General features: G+C 57.4%; 1 protein-coding gene across 2 annotated transcripts in view; it reads left to right on the forward strand.

Annotated features, from left to right (window-relative positions):
* SEMA3F (semaphorin 3F) overlaps positions 1-23,366 on the forward strand; it is a 29,759-nt gene that overhangs the window by 4,470 nt on the left and 1,923 nt on the right. The window contains exons 2-18 of one of the 2 annotated variants that reach the window (XM_060631075.3): positions 28-187; positions 14,078-14,238; positions 14,323-14,385; positions 14,502-14,621; positions 15,329-15,421; positions 16,965-17,058; positions 18,852-18,971; positions 19,176-19,315; positions 19,429-19,543; positions 19,707-19,776; positions 19,946-20,090; positions 21,202-21,424; positions 22,028-22,116; positions 22,253-22,294; positions 22,447-22,604; positions 22,795-22,862; positions 23,156-23,289. In XM_060631075.3, the coding sequence (XP_060487058.3) occupies positions 76-187; positions 14,078-14,238; positions 14,323-14,385; positions 14,502-14,621; positions 15,329-15,421; positions 16,965-17,058; positions 18,852-18,971; positions 19,176-19,315; positions 19,429-19,543; positions 19,707-19,776; positions 19,946-20,090; positions 21,202-21,424; positions 22,028-22,116; positions 22,253-22,294; positions 22,447-22,604; positions 22,795-22,862; positions 23,156-23,289 (1,947 nt within the window). In that variant the 5' untranslated portion in view covers positions 28-75. The remainder of the gene's footprint in view (positions 1-27; positions 188-14,077; positions 14,239-14,322; positions 14,386-14,501; positions 14,622-15,328; positions 15,422-16,964; positions 17,059-18,851; positions 18,972-19,175; positions 19,316-19,428; positions 19,544-19,706; positions 19,777-19,945; positions 20,091-21,201; positions 21,425-22,027; positions 22,117-22,252; positions 22,295-22,446; positions 22,605-22,794; positions 22,863-23,155; positions 23,290-23,366) is intronic. The other variant, XM_060631076.3, reaches the window with a different exon arrangement.

A 23,366-nucleotide genomic window follows, 5' to 3' on the forward strand; every position in this document is an offset into this window, starting at 1 on the left:
ATTTTGATCTTGGTTCCCCCTTTCCAGGTGTCCAGACAGCCGAGCCTGCTTCCTGGGCCCTAGGCCCCTCCCACAATGCCTGTTGCTGGTCTTCTCCTTTGGGCTTCCCTACTGACTGGGGCCTGGCCAGCCACCCCCACCCAGGACCACCTCCCAGCCACGCCCCGGGTCCGGCTCTCATTCAAAGGTAAGAGGCTGCCTTGCCCTGGCATCCTCATCCTCTGTCCACAGAGCTTGGCCCGATGCTGAGGAGACAGGGAAGACAAGGCAAAAAAGACATATTGTGCAGCCACATGGGTCACCCTGGTTGTGTGGGTGGGGAGGAGAAGGACAATGGTAACTTGCCAGGAAAGGCTGGAGAACGGGCCACGTAGACATTTCAGAGAAGTCTCCCGAGTCTGGGCCCCTTCTGGAGGCAGAATGTGGGGTCTCAGGCTGGGTGGCCTAGGGTCTGCGGAGTGCCTTCCTCTGTGTGATAGATAATTGGGGAGAGAGAGATGCCACTTCCTCCAAACTTGTGGAAGCCCTTCCTTGCCACAGCTCTGTGTCTGGTCCTGCCCTGGATGGTCCCTGGGGTGGAAGGGCAGATAGTCAGGCAGACACTGAGGCCTCAGGAAGCTGGAGAGGCAGGACCTACTCTGCTGGGGTGTGGGTCTCTAGATGGGAGAGGTTCCCAGGAATCAGGGAGGGTGCTGTTGGCTGTGAGGGGAGGGCAGGCTACCTGGCTAGTTGAAGGAGAACACATGCTAAGAGACAGGTCTGAGCTCCTGAGATCCCCAATGAACACATTGCTTTGGAAGTCACTGGAAGGTTTTAATGATGGGTTGGGGTCTGCAGAGTGAGAGGTTCCCCAGCTTCATTGCCTTTGTACCTCACCCACTGGCAGGTGAATACACATGGCACACACTCAGGGTGTCCAAATGGCTCACTCACGAGCCACTTCCTCAAAGGTCTGTGTGATCAGAAGATTCTCCCCTCCGCCTGGGGAAAGGGGTGGCAGCCATGCTGGGATCTGGGGGATCTGGGGTCACTGCTGAGTTCTCCTCTGGCCCAAGGTCACTGTGTCCAGTGGGCTGCCCTGGGTGGGGCCCACTCAGCCCTGGCTGGCCAGATTTCCGGGCACACATATTGGGGTGAAAGGCTGGGCTGACTTTTCCTTCCTCAGGTTTGGCCGAGATCCAGCCTCCACCTCACCATGTTCCCACGTCCCCATGTCCCCAGCAGAGCCCCTCCCTTGTCCTTATCCCACCATGTGAGTCGATGGGGGGAATGAGGAGTGCATTTCTGAAGATGCACCTGGAAGAAGTCCAGTGTGGGGCCTGTGGAATGGGCTGAGGGTGATGCTTTTGGTTGTAAGAGTACCCCTTGCCCCCAGGCCTGGGAAGGGGAGAGATTTATTCTGCCGTTACCTCCATGCTTCCCTGGTGGATTTCCTTAGAGCAGATTAATAAATCTTGAAGGGGCCTGGCCCCCCCTCACTCCCTTCCCAGCCCAGGGTGCCGGCAGGGGGAGCAGAGCATCCCCTCCCCCCACCAGGGCAAGGGGGGTGGGGGCTTGTCTTCATACCTCTGGGACCCTAGAACCCAGACATCCACCCTGGGTAGTATTTTTGTCATCACCCTGGAGACCTATAAGGGGAAGCAAGAGAGATAAGACTTAGGGAGTTCCTCTATATGCTCCTTTTAAACCTTCTTAGATCTCCAGAGACAAAGGGCCAAAGACTTTTGTTCCTGTTTTCCAGAGAGAGAAACCGAGGCTCAGGCAAGGGCAGGGCCAAGGTCGGGCTGGAGGCAGAGGCGAGGCCAGAAATAGAACCCTGGTGTCCTGGCCTTGCTGACGCCCACATTGGTCAGGTCGATTCCTTCTCAATTAGCTCTGAAGCCGACACCCGCAGTGACTAAAAGCCCAGCTTGCTGGCAGCCAGCCTATGGTGCTGACTGCTGTGGCAGCCTGGGGTGGGGCCATAGGGTGCCTGGGGCCACCCTATCCCAGGTCTCTGTGCCCTCACACACACAGGCTTCCCGGCCCTGGATGACTTTCCCCATTCCCCACTTACCTCATGTTCTAGTTGTATGCTTAGAAATCACTTAATTTAGCAGATACTTGAGTCCCTACTCTGTGCCAGGCCCCCATGCTGAGTACCAAGGGGTCTGCAGTGAACAAGTCTCAGTCAGACTGTCTGAAAAGATAATGGACATCCAGTTGGTCAGTGCCACCTGGGAACCCAGCGCTTACTGTGAACCAGGCCCTATGTATCCACCCCCCATGCTGGACCGTCTCAGCACAGTCATGTACACAAAGTGGCCCTTGGTGAAGAGTAGGTCCTCACTAAGCATTTACAGAGAATGGATACCATCAGCCATAGAAACTGGGATCTCACAGCCAGGCCAGGGACTAGAAAAGGGGTGGGGGGGTGGGGGCTTCTTCTCCCAGGCATACCTGAGGTTCATAGAGAGGGTTGCTCTCAGAAGCGCTGGTGGTCACTTTGGCTCTATGCCTCAGTTTCTCCTTCTGTGCCTTGCCTGGATATAGCAGTTGGCATACCAGGCCCCAGGGACTCAACCTAGGCCCTCCCCACCCCCCACCTTGGTCTTGCTGCAGTTGGGAGGTGCTAGTTCCGGCCTGGTTGGGCCAGACCCTCCCGAGCCGGAGGTGCTGGCATGAGGGGCCACACACTGCCCAGGGCAGCTAAAGGAACAAAGGCAGGAACTGGACCAGGCTTGGGCTTGCTGCCTGTGCATTTGCCTGGGCACCCCAGCCAGGCCAAAAGCTGAGAAAGTGTAAGGGAGAAGGGGCCCAAGGTTCAGTTAGAGTCCAGGTAGGGGGGGGCTCCTATGGCCCATCTCCTGAGCTTCCATTAGCAACACAGCCAAGGTCAGGCAGAAGTGAGGGGTCAAGTGGGGAAGATTTCCAGGAGAGATGAGGTGTCCTCTGAGAGCTCATGGATGCTTGGGACCAGAGAGCCTGGACAGCAGGACCCTTTCCTCCACCCATCCTTGTCTGGAGTCCCCTTAACCCCAGAGTCCCTGGCCAAGCCTAGGAGAAAAAGCTTTCCCTTCCCCCATCCTGAGATGACCCAAGCCAGGGGGCACCACCTCCCTCTGCAGCAGGGAGGTGTGAGTGCCCTGCCAGGTCCTTTGTTCAGCTTGGGGAATGTTTACTTTATCCCAGGAAGCCACCCCCACAATATGCAGCTGCCTGCTGCCTGGGCTGGCTTTGGCCAGGACACAGGGGCCAAGAGGTGTTTGGTGGAGGAAAAGGGTCCTTCCTGTGATGACATGAGGTGGCTGGGCTACTGGGGAAACCAAGGCAGGAGTAGGGAGATAGAGCAGAAGAGTCAGGAAAGATAAAAATAATAGAAGTAACAGTAGGTACCCATGATGATAACCATATGGTGGTGTCTCCGAGGCCTGAGAGGGGTCTCCATGGGTTTTCTGTGAGGTTTCCTGTCACTCAGCAACAGAGAGCTCAGCTAGAGCCTGGCTCTGTCTGATGTCTGAGCTTGTCTCAGGACCAAGAGAGTGAAGGGTGGATTGGGGGAAGCAGGTATAGCCCTCTTCCATGAGCTAGGGACAGGGCTCCAGGATCCTGCAGTGCTGGCCTTAGCCTTCCCAGCCTCGTTTCCTAAGGAGAGGGTTGAGGTTGCACTGGGCAGGCTTCTTATACCCTCTGCTTACAGAAGCAACAGCACTTGGGTTTGCTTATTTCCTGTAAATCCAGCCCTCCATCATCCCAGTCCACTACTGATCAGAGTCCCCTAGGAAGCTGTCTCCTTTTGGAGACGGAAAACAAGGGTCCAGGAGAGGAAAGGGCTCCTGTGTTCAGAGTAGCCCTGGAGTTTGGATCTTCTCTAATTCCAGGCATAACTGGCTTGCTCTGTGGGGAAGGACACTCTGTAGGTGGAGGGTGAGTAGGTAGGTGCTGGTCACTGCCTATGCACCCACCCCAGCCCAGCCTCTGAGCCTCTGGGGCTAATGGCCCAGAATAGTGCCACTACTTACGTCATCTGCATGTGGCATCAGAGAACCAGAGTGGCCAGGTCTCCTTGTTAGGAAATGATGAGATTGGAGGTTAGGAGAGGTCATAGCCCGTTTACTTCACCCAAGGGGGGGATGAAGAGTGGGTGAATATGGGTTCAGGTGGAAGTGCCTTTAGCCCTGATGGAGCATTGCCCCACCCCCAGGCCTGACTGCACAGTGAGGAGTGGGGGATGTGCCCTTGCCTCCCCAGGGGCTCCCTGGCCAGCCAAAGGAGGCTAGGAGATTCAGAACACAGAAGAGGAGGTGTTGGGGAGAGGCCAGAGGTGGCACCAGGGAACTGGGTAGAGGTCAGGTGTTTCTGATAGCTACAGTGGGATTTGGAGCTAGCAAACTGGGGAGGGGCTGGTATTCCAGATGAGCCAGGAGGAGGGAGGTAGGAAGACCCAAAGCGTGAACTTGAGCCCAGATTCCTGCATTTAGGATCTCAGTTTTCCAGGAAATGGGAACTGCCTTACTCCTGAGAGGGGACTTGGAAGTGGCCACCTCGGGAGTTGGGAGGTCCTGGAGGCTGGCTGCCTCTCAGCTGGCCAGCAATTGGCGCGTGGAGAGAATGGAGCAGGTCCTGGTACTTGCTGAGAACCTGTCTCAGGCCCAGCCTGAGTCAGCCAGTTCAGGGCTGGGGGCCTTCAGCTGTGGTCCTTCCAGGTCCAGCCAAGCCTCAAACGGGACCGCCACTAGCTGGGCCTCAGCAGCACAGGCCTTGTCTCTGGTTCCCTGGCATGACGCCCGCCCCTCCCTCTCTGGCTCCAGCTTCCCTTGGCACCGAGTGAGGAGCTGGTGCATGCTCAAGGAGTAAATCATGTTCCTTGGCAGCCCCCGCTGCTTCGTAATCGTAAAGAATTTAAAGAGAAACCGCCAAGATAAAAATCTCATTCTGGCCCATAAAGGTATCTTTCACTCTGTGGCTTTGGAGGCAGTGGCCTCAGAGTGGGCTCCTGGCTGTCTGCACCTGTATGTATGCACCTCCAACCCTGTGACCCCTCCAGGGGTGGCGGGGGGCCCAGAGGTTGTCTTCAGAGCCATGGGTACTTGGCCTCTGACCCCTGGGAGACGTCCAGCTCCTTCCATGGGACTTAAATTTGGTAGGATTCGAAGGTGGTGGTGGTTGAGAGGACTGTCCCTGAAGGCAGACAAGCCTGCCTTCTACCTTTGTCAGCTATGTGACCTTGGGCAGGTGGCTTAGCCTCTCCAGGACCTGGCTCCCCCTGTGTAAGGTGGGGACCGCAGTGGCTCAGTGCAGGCAGCATCCTGAAGGCTTAGGCTGCTTTGCTTGCATCCTGGCCATGGATAGATCTTGAGTAGTGAGCCTCTCTGTGTCCCTGCTGCATTGTCTGTAAAGTGGGGATAAGAATGGTTTTGGCCTCACTGGGAGGCCTCACGTGGGAGGATTAATTTTGTGAATGCAGTTATGGCTCCTGTGAAGGAAGTCTCGGGACTTCCTAACTAGGAGCTATGCTGAGGGTGGCAGAGGGGTGAGGGCTGGTCCTGGGGGAGGCCCAAGGAATTCTGCACTACTTCACCTCTCCCTTGAGATTTCTAACCTTTGATGAAGGTGACGGTGTTTGGAAAGGACTGCAGAAGGTACCCTGAGCCCTGTTCTGGGAGTGGGGTCAGGCAGAAATAGGATGCCACTATCATGGGCATCCGGTCAGGCTTCCTGGAGGAGGCTGCATCTCAACAGGGGCAGGGAGACTGTGGGAGGGAAGAGCAGGAAGCAGAGGTGAGGTGTGTGTGCCATAATACCTGGGGGAAGGGCAAGATACTGGATGGAGTCCTGCTCTTGCTGCTTTGACATAGCGTTTGTACTTGTTCCTTGTGGTTTTTAAGCTCTTTGTTCCTCATGGCAAAGGCACCAAATACATATGGTGAGGAAAATCCAATGAGAGAGGTGCACTGGGTAGGGCCATGCCTTGGAGGGAGCTCCCCACACTGAAATAAGCTCCCCACTCTGTTTGGGACCCATGAGCAGCCACAGTGACCCCTCTCTGAGCACTGTTATGGCTCCTACAGCTTGTGTTAGGGGTGACTGGACCCCTTGCTCACTTGGGCATCTGTACCACTGGGCTGAGAGCATGGTTGCCTGGCCTGGCCTGGTACTGTCCTGGGAATTTGAGCCCCGTCTCAAGGGAGCCCTTGGAGTTTTGGAGAAGCAGAGAAGATTCCTGCTGCATTTTTCTTAGAAATAGCAAGAGGGCCTTTGCCAGAGGCCTGGATGCCAGAAGGCTCCGGTCTGAATCCAAAGCTCAGCTCACGTGGGTGCCTGAGCTTGGCAGGCCTGTAGCCACCGCTTCCCACCCTGCCACCGCTCCACCCCTCCCCCACTACTGCTCTCACCCCTCAACATACCCCAGGCTGTTTAGCAGTCTCAGGGAGAGGGTGGAGGCCTCCTGGGTTCCAGACCCTGACCACTGGTCCTGACCCAGCAACGAATGGGCCTGGGTGGTGGCTGCTGGCCTAGGATCCAGGAGGCTTGCCTGTGGGGGAGGGAGGCCTCAGCTAGGCTGACTTGTGGCGTTCTCACCGGGGCTGCTGGCAAGTACGGGTATCTGCTGCATCTCTGTAAGGCAGGGACAGCCCCAAAGCAACAGGCCCCTCCAGGGACCAGGAAGTCTTTGGGGTGTGAGGCCTCAGCTCCAGATCCCCCTTCCCCCACTCTTCTTCCTTCCTTCCTCCCTCCCCCTCATCCCCCCCCTTGCCTCCACCCCTCCCATCCCCACCCTGACCCCCTCCTTGGCTTCCTACCCGGACGTGCTCTTTCCTCTGAGGTCTCTGCACCCAGCCAAGAGCCATGTTTCTTTCCACTTAGGGCTTGGTGCTGATGCTCTCATTTCCCTCCAAGGGCAGCGTCCACTGCCTGTGTACTTGCCGGTCGGCCAGCATGGTGGGTCCCTTTGGGTCAGACGCTACAACTGGCTGAGGAACAACTAGAACTCAGGGGCCCTGTGGGCTCCTGCAACACCCAGGGGGCCTCTGCCCAGGGCAGCCTGTGCTGTCGCTGTCGCTGTCGTTTGTTTTGTTTAACACCCTCCTGTCCCAGCACCAGGCTTGTGTGGAGAACTCACTGCCTTCCTGGACTGGTGACCAGCTGAGTCCTGTTTGGTCTCCCAATTCTGTCCTGTTGCATCCCCTAAGGCTGACCCTAAGTACACATCTGTCTGTTCAATGCCTCAGTTTCCCCATCTGAATGTTGGGAAGGAGACTGAGACTGTCCGGACATCCTGGGACTCTCTGGGTGGGTGACATGAAGGGCTTGTAGGGACCCCAGGAGTCCAAGGAGGGCAACAGAGATGGGGGCTGGGTGCAGGGTAGGGGGAGGGTCTTGACACCCACTAGCCTGTCAGTCCCATCCTGGCCTGTCCGTCTGGTTGATTTATCGGAATAAATGAGCCATGGAGAGTTTGTTGTCTTTTGCAGTCAGGGAGGAGGTGGCGGGGGAGGGGGGGAAGGAGTGAGGGGTTTCCGGGCTAGGTCTGGAATGTGGGAGGCGGGGTGGACCCCTGAGGCCAGTGGAGCTGGAGGCCTGATCCACTCTCCCCACCTGAGAAATGGATCAGTGCAACCCCTCCCCACAGGGCCAACTGTCTTCCCAACCCCCTTCATGCTTCTTGGGGCACATTCCTGTGTGAGCTGCTTGCCTGGCCCAGGCTGCTGTCTCCTACCCCATGCACAGGGGCTGCCTGGTCCCTGCAGGCCAGCTTTGCCCCTGCACTGTGTGCTTTCCAAACGGGTAGAGCTCTGAGCTCTGCCTGGCTGGTAAATGCCCAAAGGTGTCCTCATAGGCATCTGCACACGCTGTTAAGGGTCCTACATGGACCTACAAGGGTCCTCCTGGCTCCGTCACCAGCCCAGACCCAGATGATCAGGTGCCATGGGGGTGGGCAGGGATCACTGGAGCACCTAGGCTAGAGAGCTCCCTACCTGCTGGGACAAAACAGTCGAAAGTTATTGGACATCCTCGTGGGAGAGAGGTGTAGAACCCTGGGTTTCCAGCTGGAGTGTGTGCCAGGGTATGACCCTGCTGCGTCTTCCCTCCTGGCTTTTCCTGGGTCAGGTTGAGCTGTGCCCCCAGCCTGTCCTCTCCTGGGCGGAGTAGGCGGGCACTGGGGCGGAACGGGCGTGGGAATAGCATGGCTGAGCCTGCTGGCCCCAGGCTCCAGCCCTCAGCCCCCAGCCCCCAGCCCCCAACCCCCAAAATGGGAGGGAAGCCTACAGTGGAGCTTTAGCCCAGCTGGGTGGCTCCAGCTTGGCTCTGGCTTGGTGTTTACTGAAGAGCTGGGATGTTTACAGTAGCCCTTAAGAGGGGCCCCCTAGTTCCAGAGGATTTCCCAACTTGAGGGTCCCACTGGGGCTCTTCAGACTTCACTACCTTCCCACACCCCTGGGGTAGCATTTCAGAGTATAGGGACTGCAGCCATCCCTACCCTCACCAGGACTGGGCCAGTGTCACAGCACCTGTCCCTCTGCCCTCCACCCTGGTCTTGTGTCCCTTTCCCCTGGAGGAGCCGACATTCCCAGGAAGTGGCTGCTCTAGATGGTGAAATACGGTAACTGGGTCCCTAGTTCAGACTTTTAAATTAAATTCAATCAGAGCAGTTATTGAATATAAACACACCGAGTCATTTACATGTTAATTATGTTGAATGGACTACAAGGCCATAATTAGTTGCTAATTGGGTGAGAGCGGCTGTAATTGGTTTTGTTGGCACCGACCTGGCTCACCTGCCTGGGGGGAAGGGGGGGGGCGAGTGTGGATGGCTCCTGGGGAGGCCTCTGGGTGTCCAATATGGAAAGCCTGGCTCAGGAATGGGTTGGAGGGGACAGATATTAAGGGGTTTTGGGCCAGAGGAACTGGAACCTACCCCCCAGGGAAGAGGCAGCTTAAACCCTAGGTCTGGTTTCTAGGGATTCCCATTCAGAACATTCCCCGGATAGAAAAGGGACTGAGACAGCAAGCCCCTGGATCAGCTGTGACAGTCTCCCCTGTCCAGCTCCATGTGGGACCTGACCCTGAACTAATGGTAAATGCCCAAGAGAGTCCATGGGAGCACAACACAGATGTCACCCTGGTATATATCCCTGCAGATGCTGGGGCCCTGGGTTGGCCTAGCCAGTGTTTAGGTTTTGGCTTTGGGGTATGAATGAGGTGGGTGTGCTAAGCGGGGAGGGGGGGGGGAGGGAGTGAGGGGGAGGGAAGGTGCATGGAAAGGCTTCAGGGGCTGCCCTGCCCCCAGCTCAGTCTGGCTGGGGCTCCCAGGGTTGTAAGGCTGCGGCCAGGGACTGAGGCCTTCCGGCTGGCCGCTCATTAAAAGAGGATTAGGCTGGGAGCCAGGGGGCCAGCCCAGCCCCCAGGCCTTCCTCTGGGGCCCCTCACAGCTTTGGGGGGGTCATAAGGGGCTGGGGGCCACCCCTCCCTAGAGCCCCCTGGGGCATCCAGTAGAGACTGTCTAGACCCTGCCACTCCTTCTGCCGCCAGTGCTGACATCTCGTCCACCTCAGTTTCCTTCCTTGGAAGGGCAGGAGGATAAAGCACTGACAGAGACCCTGGCCAGCACCGCCACCTCTCACCCCCAACCTCATTTTTCTTTAGCTCAGGGATTAGGGCTGCTCTGGCCCACATGAGGTCAGAGGTCAGGGCTGGGCTTCAGAGACCCTCTATCACCCCCAGTACTCAAGCACAGCCAGGGGAGGTGACACTGTCAGTCAGGACCTGCTGCTTTGTGAGGCTGTAACCAAGGGGGCGGGGTACCACCTCCACTCCAGGACCCCCTTTTTACAGCAGCCCCTGCCTCACTGACAACAGAGCCCGTGTCCTAGAGACAGGCAGCAGGGGTCGGCAGCAGGGGTCAGGGCCGCCCACTTGGGGTCTTCGGGTGAGGGCTGCACACACACCTCCTTAGTGCTGTCCACACCCACCACATCCTTTAAAGTGAGGCATCAGCTGCTTCCAGCGGGGAGGAAACAGAGACCCCCAAGGCTAAACCCCTATGGACTAAGAATGTTCCTGCCTCTGGACGTTTGCCAGGCCATTCTGGGCCAGGACCTTGAGTGTCTAATGGCCATAGGGAAGTTCTAGAGGCTGGGAACGGCTGCGGAAATGAGGTGTCTGATGCCAGAAAAGGCTCTTCCTTCCCAATGACGGGAAAAGCCTTCCCGGATGTCACCCCACCCAACCTGTGCCCAGCCTGGGTGAGGGTATGGGGGTGGGGTGCCCTTCCCAGGAGGCATTATCTGGGCACACCATACTCTCTCCCCAAGGTCAAAGCTTATCCAGACTTGAGTTCTGACATCCACAGAACCTTTGATTGTGCCCCAGCCCTCCCTCAGTAGTGCCATGGAGATGGGGGAGAGGTGACACTCCTGCTATCAGAGCTGGGCCTGGGATAAGTGGAGCAGAGGAGAGGACAGGCCTGAGGACATGGCAAGGCCAGGTCAACACCGACCCCCACAACAGATGCCCCCTTGGACCCCCAGTTCCCCTTGGCCCAAGTCTCTGCTCCTTAGTGAGGCTGGGGGCCAGGAGGATCTAGCCCTGCTGATGCTACAGGTGTCAGAGCAGGAAACCCAGGACTACTGGCCCACTTCCTGCTCTGTGCCAGGCTTCTTGGAAGAATGAAGGCCTCCAGCTCCTTTGCCCTATGGCAGGTTAGAGAAGGGGGACAGGATACTAGTTTCACTTCTCACCCTATGTCTTGAGGTGAGCACCACTCTCCTCTGGGCCTCAGTCTTCCCGTCTGGAGTTGGAGTACAGGGCTGTCATGGGGACTCTTGTTTTAATTCTTTCCTACAATCTGACATGAGTGAGATGAGCACTGCAGCCATGGACTGCTATGTCCACAGCCCTATACCCAGTTTACTCCGGGGACCTGGAAAAGTCATCCTTCTCCACCTCAGTTTTCCTTTCTGTAAGCTGGGTTTAGATGGATGATTCAGGGTTTAACTCTGCTCCTGAGTTGAGGGTGGGGTGGAGACAGGCTAGAGTTAGGGGAAGGCTGGGGCTGAGTCAACAGGAAGCCCCTTCCTGCCCCATGGCCTTCTCTGCTCCTCACCCAGCACTGGGAAATGGTATAGCCAGGATGTCCTCCAAGAGATGGTGACATCTGGGAGCCAGCTTGCATGGGGAAAGAACTTGGGACCACATCCCATTCTCCTGTCCCCACCAAGGCAGAGACAGCCCATGAAAGATGGTGGGGGGAAGTCCCAAGAAATACTCTGCTGTCAGCATTTCCCGGAGTTCGAAGCAAGACCCTTACCTTCAGGGATCACCTTGAGTGTCAGTATTAGGAGGGCTCAAGAGATGGTCTAGATAGGAAAATGAGGACAGAGTGCCCTGACTGGGGTCAGGAAGCCCACGCCAAAGTCAAAGATTCCTGAACTTTGGTCCCACCCCTTTCCCACCCCACATGGCCTCATGGGGGCTCCCCCTCAAAGTTTCCACAGTGACCAAAACATCATGTCCTGTGACAACAGAGCCATTGACGCCATATCCCATGGCCACAGGGAGGGGTCCTGAGTCACATGCCCTGTTGAGGGAGGGAGAGTTACCTTCAGGCCTTGCCCTCCCAGTGGGTAGTGCTCACCACCAGGACTGGCTTTGCCTGGGCCTGCATCTCCTTTAGCCCCAAGGATCATGGACCTGGGTGGGAATCCTATCCCTATGCTCTTGGTCCTGTCACTTCTCTTCTCTTGCCTTGCTGTGCTCATCTGTAAATCAGATGTTGTCAGCTCAAGGTTTTGCACATAATAGGTGCTTAATGAGTGAATGGGAGGCTCCCTCCAGCCCCACCTCCACCCAGGGGTTAGGGAGCAGGGACTGCAGGTTTAGGAGGAAGGATGTCAGATCATAGGGAGTCTCCTGCTCCCCATGTAGGTCTGCTGAATGAATGGTCTCTCCCCTGCCTTTTTCACAGAAGAGGATGGAGCCTGGAGTACTGGGGCTCTGAGTTGTGGAGGGTTACTTGGACTTGGGGCTTGGGTACTGGATCACAGAAGGGGGTTCCAAATTACAGAGACCCAAGACTGGGCAGGGATGGAGGGTAGATGTCCTTAGGGCTAGGTATTTGGAGCTTACTCTACCCTAGGTAGGGAAAAGTAGGTACACACTTGAACCCCTGCCTCCCTCTCCTCCATTGGCCCCCAAATGCCCCCTAACCCAGTAGAACGGGTAAGGGTACAACAAAGACCGTGCCCCCAGCCGGGGTATAAATAACCCCTGGCGGGCTGTCCCAGCCTGGGGGGGCTCCGCTGGCAGCCCCACTTCCTCTCTGGCTGCTTCCTGGCCCTGGGGGTGGGGGAGTGTTTACTTTCCTGTTGTCACTATGGCTGGGTGGCCAGGCAGGGGACTCCAAGTGGCCCAACAACAGGTGCAGGACAGGTGCCCAGGCTGCCCTGCCTAGGACTTCAGAGGCACCGCCGGACAGGCGGGTGAAGCTGTAGCCAGGCAGGGATCGGCCCTTTGATCCCTTGGCGTCCCTGCGTCCCAGCGGTTGGCCAAGGTCATCACCTGTATTCTCTCATCGCCACACAGGGCCGGGCAGGGCAAGGCCTTTGCTTGCCCCCCCCACCCAGCCCCTCAGATGTAATTCTGGGTCTGCTGTGGGAGTCCCCTGGCTCCCAGCCCACTTCCCACGCCCATCTCAGCACATCCTGGAGCTCCCATCCGAAGCTGCTCTCAGGCACAGCCCCTCCAGCTCCACTTCAGGGTCCTAGCACACAGCAGGGGTCATGGTCAGCCAGGCCAGTCAGAGACAGCTGCCTGAGTCAAGGTCAACTTTGACTGATGGGATGAGGCCACCTGCTGGTCCCATCTTCGGATGGCATCTAGGGCCTCGGATCTCAGCTGTTCTCCCTTTCCAGAACTCCCCCTTGATTGCCTCACCTAGGAAATGGGTTACCAGCTGTGATGTGGGAAGATGGTATATGTATGATCGCCTTCATGAGTGCCTCATCTGGTGCAGGACATGTGTGTGCACACGTGTGTGCCTGGGCCACGTGCACACATGCATGTGCTCTTCTATGTGCCGCCATCTCAAGCCTCCTGTGCTGGTGAATATTCGTCACCTTCACTATAATCTTTCCTCTCCTGCTGAGCTAAAAATAGCTGGGGGTGGGTGGAGGAGGGGCTTGACAAGAAGACCCCTTGGCTCTCCCCATCCCAGAGGAAGGTTCCCAAGTTTTCTAGAGTCCTGTGTTTGTCATTGGCCTGTCACTGGCCAAGTTCCTTCCTGTCCTTCATCCCTAGAAATGAGGACTTTCCCCCAGCAGTCTGGGGATGGGAGGGCCAGGGCTGCCAGACTCATGCAGAAGAGAAATGAAGGACTCAACGGGACCCTGCCCCCAGGCTTGGGACACTAGTGCTAGGGGGAGGGCTTCTTTCCCAGGAAAGACTATTCCTGGCTGGTTCAAAGTGGCCTGAAAATTCCACCTGCAGCAGCCCAGTGGGATCTGGGGGAAACCCAAGTTCTGTTGGACAGTATAGCTCCAGCAGGGCTTTTCAGTGTCCTGGCTAACCAGCTTCAGACAAGGTGGGGACCATAGTGTGTGTCAGCTTGGCCTTCTGTCTGGTGGGTAGCTGGGGTGAGGACAGGGCATCCCAATCTGTGCCAGCGTCTGCAGGCTGTCCTGGATGCACCTGCCCCCCACCCCCAACGCCCCAGCTCGTTAACCCTTTTAGGCCCCTGTGGAAAGCAGGCCCCACCCTGAGTGTGGGAGCATTAACCCCCAGCTAAGCAAAGACTCTTTGATGCTATCACGTGCCCTGGTCCACGCCCACTGGCTTTCATTGGGACCCAGAGACTGGCTGGGGCTGCCCATGAGTCAGGGCTTTAGCTCTGGGTGTGGCTCTTTCCCTGGCCTGCCCACCTGTCCCACTTTCTCCTCTCAGCATCTCAGGGACTAGAGAGGGAGCTCAGTAAGCTCTAGAGGGGAAGCTAGGGGTTTAAGACAATTGTGTGGTAGGGGTTCCCCCCCCCCCCCGTCAAAGGGGACATGTCTGGCTGGTCCCCAAGGATCCTAACTGCTGCCCTGACCTCCACCCACAGAACTTAAGGCCACAGGCACTGCCCACTTCTTCAACTTCCTGCTCAACACAACCGACTACCGAATCCTGCTCAAAGACGAGGACCATGACCGCATGTACGTGGGCAGCAAAGACTATGTGCTGTCCCTGGACCTCCATGACATCAACCGCGAGCCCCTCATTGTAAGGGCCAGCCCAGGTGCCAGGTTGGGGGGATGAGGAACATGGGGCCCCAGGGCTGCACCCTCTGATCCCTGTCTCTGGCAGATCCACTGGGCGGCTTCCCCACAGCGCATTGAGGAGTGTGTGCTCTCAGGCAAGGATGGCAATGTGAGTGCAGAGAGGTCTACAGGTGGCATGGGGGGGCGTGGGGGCAGGTGACCTCAGGGAGGTAGTGGGGCCAGAAAGGCATCTGGGCACCTCCTTGGCTTTCCCTCTGGCCCCAGGGTGAGTGCGGGAACTTCGTCAGGCTCATCCAGCCCTGGAACCGAACACACCTGTATGTGTGTGGGACCGGCGCCTACAACCCCATGTGCACCTATGTAAACCGTGGCCGCCGTGCCCAGGTAAGCCGTGCCCACCCTGGCCCTGTGCTGCCCCATTAGTGGCCACGTGCCAGGGTTCTGATGGGAGGATGAGCTTGAGCCCCAGCCCTACTACTTTCCAGCCCTGTGACCTTGGGTGAGTGACTTCTTTCACTTCTCAGAGCCTCGGTTTCCTCACCTGAAGATGGAGCTAATAGCTGCCTTTCTCACAGGTCGGTGTGAGGAGGAGGCAGTGAGCTAACGCTCCCAAGGCTCTTAGCACTGTGCCTGGCATGTAGTAAGCGCTCGCTCCATACGTGCAACAGTTCTCCTGGCTGTGCCTGTGGACCGTGCCCCTGCAGCCAAGCCAGAGGGCCTGGCAGGGCCTCGGCATCAGGAGGCTGGACACCTGGGTCAGCTTCTGCCACACGGCCTGGGGGAGAGCTGCCCCTTCCCCAGCTCTGCCCCACCCTGCCCGCTTCTGCCTTTTTCCATTTCCATGTGGGCATGTATGTAAGCTGGTGTGACCTTGTAGGACAATTGTGAGAGTGATTGGACTTAGGGACACGTGTGTGCAGGTGCTCGACAAGCTGTGTGTATGTGTGCACGCACAGGCACATATGTGTACTCTGGGGGTCCGGGTGCTCACGTGTGTTCCTGGCATGTGTGGTATGAGAGGCTGGCAGCCCGGGCCCGCTCCCCCAGCCCCTGCCACCCCTGGCTCTAACCCCTGTTCCTCATCTTCTCAGGCCACGCCCTGGACCCAGATGCAGGTGGTCAAAGGCCGAGGCAGCAGAGCCACGGATGGTGCCCTCCGCCCGACGCCCACAGCCCCACGCCAGGTGGGACTCATCCCTCCAGGCCCTTGCCGGGCAGCACTGCCTCTGAACTGAACTCACCCTGGGCCTGGCCTTCCAGCCAGGAACCTGCACCCCAGGCCAGTCTCCCCAGTGTCTTCCTTGTACTCTGGGAACCCCATCCCACTCCTTCCCTGGCAGTGCCCTCAGGCTCTGAAGGCATTCCCAGCTGGATTCATGTCAGCCTCAGTGAGCCCCTACAGGCAAGAGATCATGAAGGACCAGGTAGGGAAGACAGCCTGAGGACAGCAGTGCCTCAGCCCTCAACATATGTTTGTAGACGTGCATGAGCATCTGCCAACATACGCTTGGGCACGTGTTGTGCATTCTCAAACTCACACCTTAGGTAGCATCCAGAGTCAGAACGTGCCACATGTATGCAGTCTGCCATATTACTCTCAGGTGTCCATGCCCCATGCCTCCGTGGGTCGTGGGTTGACACAGGTGTCCCACATACTCCCATGCTTGGGATTCTGCTCCCTTGGGGTGGAAGGGACAGAACTGTCTGTCCACTAGTCACAACTCAGGACTGGGCTGGGGGGCCTGGGGCTGGGCAGGGGCGGGCAGGGGGGCAGGGGCTGCCAGTGAATGATAGAGCAAGTGGTCACTTGAGCAGATGTGTCTGTGACGGGGAGTGCTGAAAAGTGGGGCCGTTCAGACTGCACGTGTGCCCAGGGTGTGAACGGTGGGTTCCGTGTGCTGACAGTGATGCGTGCCAAGCTGTGTGTGCAGCCCCATGCGTGCAGAAAGTCATGTGTGCAGAGTGAAACTGGAAGCGGGCCTGTGTACACCTTCCCATCACCATCCCTGCCACCTGCTGCCACCTCCTTCCTGCCTCTGTGCCTCTCTTTTCCCTCCCTTCGTCCCACGAGCTCATCCTGGTCCCAGTGCCTTCAACAACCTTTCTCCTAGCATCTTCAGGGCTGGGCTGGGAGGCATGGGGGGCTTTGTGAATCCCATGTGGTCTGGGCTGGACCCCTCAACTCCTTGCCCACTGTGGAGACATGGGGAACTGGGGGCTCTGCTGAGGGGCAGAGGAAAGGCTATGGCCTATTATTCTGTCCTGAGGACTACAGGTAGGACATAAAGCCTGGGGACACGGTACCCTCAAAGCCTTCTGGCCTGGTGAGACCTGGCAACAAAGGTCAGGACCAAAGGCCTTTGGTCAGTACCTCCTGCCCTGGTCAGGCGGTCAGCCTCATCTTGGCCAAGGACAGGCAGCCACAGCTCAGGTCAAGCCCAAGGGGGCCCTGACCAGAGTCATCCTGAACCAGTTGGCATGGAGGGGCTTCAGCCCCTGATTCCCAGGTCTTATCTGAGACCAGGAAGTAGCTCCCTTGGAACGTGCAGTGTGGCCCTGCCCTGGGAGATCTGGCTGGACAGTTAAAACACAAGGATATCTGGGGAGTGAAGGGGTGGCTTCAGGGTGTCCCTCGGGGCCTGCTCTCACCCTGGGAGCCTGATGACCCTTGCCCTCCCCAGCTGTGGGACCAGCTTGGACAATGCTGAGCTCCCCTCTGCCCTGCAGGATTACATCTTCTACCTGGAGCCCGAGAGACTCGAGTCAGGGAAGGGCAAGTGTCCGTACGACCCCAAGCTGGACACGGCCTCAGCCCTCATCAGTGAGTGCCTCCACCCCACCCTGGTTCTACAGCCTAAGTGCGTGGCCTCTGCCTCTGGAATGGGGGTCATGGCACCAACACTTACCTCAGGGCAGAGACCATGACCATGCCATCCCTGAACCCTCCCATGGGGCCCCACCTGTCAGGGGGAGGGTTATAGACCAGACCCCAGTGTGAGCTGAGGGGTAGAGACTAGTGGTGTGAGCCTCTCTCCAGAGTGGGTACCCCCAGAAGAGGGTACAAGGGGGGGCCAGATCCTACCCTAAAATAGTGTCCATGCAAAGGCCAGAACCCTCCCAGCCACAGGCCACCTAAGAGAAGAGAAGCTTGGTCTGTACTGGGAGAGGTATGAGGGGAGTGGTTCCCTATACATTCTTGGTTTGTCTGGGAGGCTGGGAGAGCCCCACAAGGAAGCACGGATGGAGAGTCGTGGCCCTCTGACCAGCGGGGGGGGGGGGGGGGGGGGGGGGCAGGTTTGTGTCGGGTCTGGCCCAGGAGAGTTGGGAGAGTGTTCTCTGAGGAGGGGTCCTGCCTGGGACCTCATGAGTAGCTGCTGCTCCTACCGCCAGGTTGGGTGAGCCCACCAGGCCCCTGGTCCCTGTACTCTGCCTGTTTTCTGGCAGCCCGACCCAGTCTGCCTCTCAGAGCAACTGCTGAGCACTGTGCCACCTCCAAGCTTGGGAAGGGTCTTGGGGTGGGGGTGGGAGTCATTATCCTCCCCGTCTTGGTGAGTGAAAAGGTCAGCCTGATGGCAGAGCCCTGACCAGGGAGTCTGATGGGGGAAGGCAGGGCCTGCCCTGGGCAAGTCTAGAGCCAGCATGGTTACTAAATCTGCAAATTTTCAGGTATTTTGTGAGCCAGCTCTTACTAAACACAGTTATTACTAAAAATTAAATTCTATAATTTACAAATAAATTACCTTGAAACAAAGGTAAAAATACTCAAAACTCATTACTTCCAAATTATTTTACTACATTTTATCATTATCTTTGTTCTTGAGGTTATTTGCATCTGTTGTATTTGTGGGGTAGAAATACTATATCATAGTGTTGGCAGCTCTCCCCGGCTCCACTGTCAGTGACCCCAAGTTAGTAGCTTGAAATCAGCCATGGTGGGAGTATTTACACTACAGAAATTGGCTCTCACTACTAATCAGAGCCAATTGCTGCTAATCCCAACCCTCGCAGAGCCAGGTTTTTTGTTTTTTGTTTTTTGTTTTTAATGTTTATTTATTTTGGAGGCACTTGGGTGGCTCAGCTGGTTAAGCGTCCAACTTTGGCTCAAGTCATGATCTCGTGGTTCATGAGTTCAAGACCCACGTTGGGCTCCCTGCTATCAGTGCAGAACCTGCTTTGGATCCTCTGTCTCCCTTTCTCTGCCACTTCCCAGCTCGTACTCTCTCTCTCTCTCTCAAAAATAAATAAACATTTTTTAAAATAAATAAATAAATGTATGTATGTTTATTTATTTATTTTTTTTTTGAGAGAGAGGGGGACAGAGGACCTGAAGCCAGCTCTGCGCTGACAGCAGTGAGCCTGAAGCAGGGCTCGAACTCACAGTGAGATCATTACCTGAGTTGAAGTTGGATGCTTAATTGCTCAGCCACTCAATTGACTGAGCCACCCAGGCAGTCCTCAGAGCCAGTTGTTAAACATTTACCAGCACCCCGCTGATGAGACAGTCATGCCCAGGGGAGCCTGAGGGGAAGATCGGACCCTGCTCTGAAGGTCATTTGCGCTGTACCCTGGTCCTAACAAAGGGATCCCCTAACTGACCCACCTGCCCGCCCACAGATGAGGAGCTCTATGCTGGTGTGTACATCGACTTCATGGGCACCGATGCAGCCATCTTCCGCACGCTGGGAAAGCAGACGGCCATGCGCACAGATCAGTACAACTCTCGGTGGCTGAATGGTGAGGGCAGCTTACAAGACCCTGGGTGGGCAGCACATCTAGGATGGGGCAAGATCTTCAAAAGGCACTCATGGGGGGTCTGGCCCTGTGACTGCCTGGGATGGGGAAGAGCAGGGGCTGTTCCTGTACTTGTCCTGGGATTCTGTTGGGGAAAGAGGCTTTGTTGGAGGAGCACTTGCCCAGCTGACCACTGCCTACCTACAGACCCTTCATTCATCCATGCTGAGCTCATCCCTGACAGCGCCGAGCGCAACGACGACAAGCTCTACTTCTTCTTCCGCGAGCGATCGGCAGAGGCGCCGCAGAGCCCCGCCGTGTATGCCCGCATTGGGCGCATCTGCTTGGTATGCGCTGGCAGGGCCCCATCTCCCCGCCTCCCAACCCAGTGCCAGCTCCAGCAGCCCTACTCCAGCAGGGGGTGAGAGCTGATCTGACCCTGCTCCCTGTCTGTCTCCAGAATGATGACGGTGGCCATTGCTGCCTGGTCAATAAATGGAGCACGTTCCTGAAGGCGCGACTGGTGTGCTCTGTGCCTGGCGAGGATGGCATTGAGACTCACTTCGATGAGCTCCGTGAGTAACCAGCAGGCAGGCTGGGTCCTGTGGCTGCTGTGGGAGGGGTGGGGGCTGGATGGGTGGTCAGGGCACCTTTGGTGGGCCCCCTGGGCAGGAGTTGGCAAGGCCCTGGGACTCCTGGCTAATGCACCCTCCCAGTGTCTTCTCCCTCTGCCCACAGAGGATGTGTTTGTCCAGCAGACACAGGATGTGAGGAACCCGGTCATTTATGCTGTCTTTACCTCCTCGGGGTGAGGCTGGGGCCGGGGCTGGCTGTGGCAGGGTGTGGCTGGATTGGGGGATTATATGACTTGTGGAGGACCTCTGCCTGGTGGCAGGCTGTGGGGTGGGGGCAGGCTGGGAAGAGGCCCTGGGCCGAGGGTCTGCCCTGCCCACAGCAGCCGCCTGCCCTGCCCGCAGCTCCGTGTTCCGAGGCTCTGCTGTGTGTGTCTACTCCATGGCTGATATCCGCATGGTCTTCAACGGGCCCTTTGCCCACAAAGAGGGCCCCAACTACCAGTGGATGCCATTCTCAGGGAAGATGCCCTACCCACGGCCTGGCACGGTGAGGACCCCAGTCATTCCACCTTTCCCTTTTCTATGAGGCCTGCTTTGGGTTAGCCCCTTTGTAGACATGGGCCCCACTATCATGGAGCTCCTGGCCAGGTGGGGGAGGCAGAGCATACAAACAAATCAATCTACCATGTATCCATTCAAATAAAGCTGACATTTAAAACAAAACAAAACAGGCGCCTGGCTGGCTCAGTTAGTAGAGCATGCGACTCTTAATTTTGAGGTCATGAGTTTGAGCCTCATGTTGGGCATAGAGCTTACTTAAAAAAATAAATAAAATGAAACGAAATACCACTTACACAGTGTCAGGCTGTGAAGAACCCAGCCAGGACCCTGAAACAAAGATGACAGCTGGGTGTGGCAGGCTGCTTGGAGGGGGTGCTGTTTGGGAGCCAAGACAAAGCTGGAGGGCAGGCTGGAGTTGGCGTAGGTGACTAATTGTAGCCAGGGAGATGAGGGTGGGCAAGGTCCAGCCTGCAGGGCCTCTGAGGCGGTGGGAGGTGACTCACTTAATCTTGGTGTGATGTGGGCCTCTGCAAGAGTCTAAGCAGGAGAACCGCATGATCTGTTGTGGCTCTGTGTGGGCAGGGCTGGGATGGGGGAGCTGGTCTGAGCAGAGGCCAGGGAATGCTTCCCCCAATGGTGAACTTGGAGGCCAGAAGGATGGGCTGGAGTTGAGCAGGGGTGCAGAGCAGGCTGAGGGAAAAGTACCAACGAAGGGCAGAGCATGCGTAGGGTGTTAAAGGAACTGGGAGCTATAGTTCCTTGAGGAGGGGTGGGTGGGGGTGAGGAGCAGACTGGAGGAAGGAGACAGCAGGGTGGGGAGTGAAGACGTGGAAAAGGAGTGGTCAGCTCTGCCTAATACCACAAGGTCCTGGTGCATGAGTCCAGGGAGGTGGCTGTGGAATTTGGTTGTGTGGGACCTTGGGACCTCTGCTAGAGCAGGATCTGCAGAGGGGCTGGGTGAGGGGGAAAATCCTGGATGGGACCTCTGAGGAGCAGAGCAGGTGGATGTGATGGGGACAGACAAAGGAGAGGCGTCTCCTGAAGTTAAGGGCTCCAGCAAGCCCCACCCAGGCCTGACGCTCATCACCTGCCTGCAGTGCCCTGGCGGAACCTTCACACCATCCATGAAGTCCACCAAGGACTACCCTGATGAAGTGATCAACTTCATGCGCAGCCACCCGCTCATGTACCAAGCTGTGTATCCTCTGCAGCGGCGGCCCCTGGTCGTCCGCACAGGCGCTCCCTATCGGCTCACCACTGTCGCCGTGGACCAGGTGGATGCAGCCGATGGGCGCTATGAGGTGCTTTTCCTGGGCACAGGTACCCACTGCTGCTCCCGGTCCCTCCCACGCTGGGCCCAGTGGGTGGAGGGTGCTGATCTATGGGGCTGGGACCTACCCTGCTAGGGGTTGCCACAAGCTTGCCAAGGTCAACTCTGCTACCTTCATCCTTTGGAGCCTAGATAACTGAGAAAAGAAACCCCATCACCATCCCCAACCCCCCAGGGGCTGGGAGAGCAGGGAAACTGGGCATCTGGGGACCCGTGAATGGTCAGGAAAGAGGGGACAGGTGGCAGACACCTCTAGGATATGTGGGTCCAGATACTGACATACATGCTCTCGTGTGCACATGCACAGGTGTGCCCATCACAGTTCCAGTCCCTCAACACGGAAATGCCTCCAGCATCCTATGCTCAGCAGTGCCCAAATTGAGGGTCTGGGGTGGGAGGGGCAGACCCTGGCCGTGACCCCCTCCCCCATTATCTTGGGCCCCTGACATCCAGGGGAACTTCTTCAACCTTGGCACAGAGCCTCTGCTCCACTGCCCTTGGGGGGTTGGGGCCCTGGTGGGGGAAGGGGCTGAGGCTGGTACCCCTTCCCCAGTGTCCTCAGCCCCACTGAGGCCCTGCCCGGCCCGTTCCAGACCGCGGGACAGTGCAGAAGGTCATCGTGTTGCCCAAGGATGACCAGGAGATGGAGGAGCTAATGCTGGAAGAGGTGGAGGTCTTCAAGGTGGGTATGACACCCAGAACTGTTCGTCTCACCCTGGCCCTCCTTGGTATCAGCTTCTGACTTCAGACTTCAGACCTCTAGGTCAGGGCAAGGAGGGCGTCCCCAGGGCCCCAAACTAATCCCTATCTTTTTTCAGGACCCAGCACCTGTTAAGACCATGACCATCTCTTCCAAGAGGGTGAGTTTTGGTGAGGTGGGCTGGGGGTAGGGACAGAGCCTGTTCTCCCTTGGGGTCCTGCCCTTGGCATAGGGATGGGGAAACTGAGGCATGGAACGTGATGGGGGCTGGCTGTGGGAAGGCAACTGACAAGCCCCTCCCCCTGCTCTCAGCAACAACTGTACGTGGCCTCAGCTGTGGGTGTCACACACCTGAGCCTGCACCGCTGCCAGGCATATGGGGCTGCCTGTGCCGACTGCTGCCTCGCCCGGGACCCCTACTGTGCCTGGGATGGCCAGGCCTGTTCCCGCTACACAGCGTCTTCCAAGAGGTGTGGACCCCCAGGCCCTTGGAATTTTAGCCACCGGACCCAGGGCCCTGTCCTGGGGGTTTGGTGGTGGATATATCACCCTAGGGGAGTTTATGGATGGGATTCCTGCCTGGAGTCTTGGGGGTACAGGGGCCTGGGGGGGGTGGCAAACTTGCTTGAGAATACTTGCTGAGGCGCTATCCTCATCTAGGCGGAGCCGCCGGCAGGATGTCCGGCATGGGAACCCCATCAGGCAGTGTCGCGGGTTCAACTCCAACGGTGAGTGTGCTGTGACTCACCACTGGGCACTCCTCACAGTGTAGAACCCTGTGAGGCCCATGGAGCTGCTCCCAGGGAAGGATTCTCACGTGGTCCATGGGCGTAAGGGGGCTTGGGATTTTAGAGATGGGATGTCCCTAGCCACTCCCTCAAGAAGTGGGTGCCTGATAGTGCAGCCCTGTCTTTATACAGGGTGGATGTCCCTGTATATGCCCCTTGGCACCTACCTCTGGCCACCCTACAGTCTGCCCAGAGGCAATGCTGCTTTCATGCAGAGCCCCCTTGTTCCACAGCCAACAAGAATACCGTGGAGTCTGTGCAGTACGGTGTGGCTGGGAGTGCAGCCTTCCTCGAATGCCAGCCTCGCTCGCCCCAGGCCACAGTTAAGTGGCTGTTCCAGCGAGATCCCAGTGACCGGCGCCGTGAGGTGATTTCTTGTACTCCACAGCCCCCACCACAGATGTGGGAGTCCCCTGTGCAGTAGAAATTCCCTGTGGGTGAAAT

The sequence above is a fragment of the Panthera onca genome, chromosome A2 (assembly GCF_046562875.1).
Source record: "Panthera onca isolate mPanOnc1 chromosome A2, mPanOnc1 haplotype 2, whole genome shotgun sequence".
NCBI classification, from domain to species: Eukaryota; Metazoa; Chordata; class Mammalia; order Carnivora; family Felidae; genus Panthera; species Panthera onca.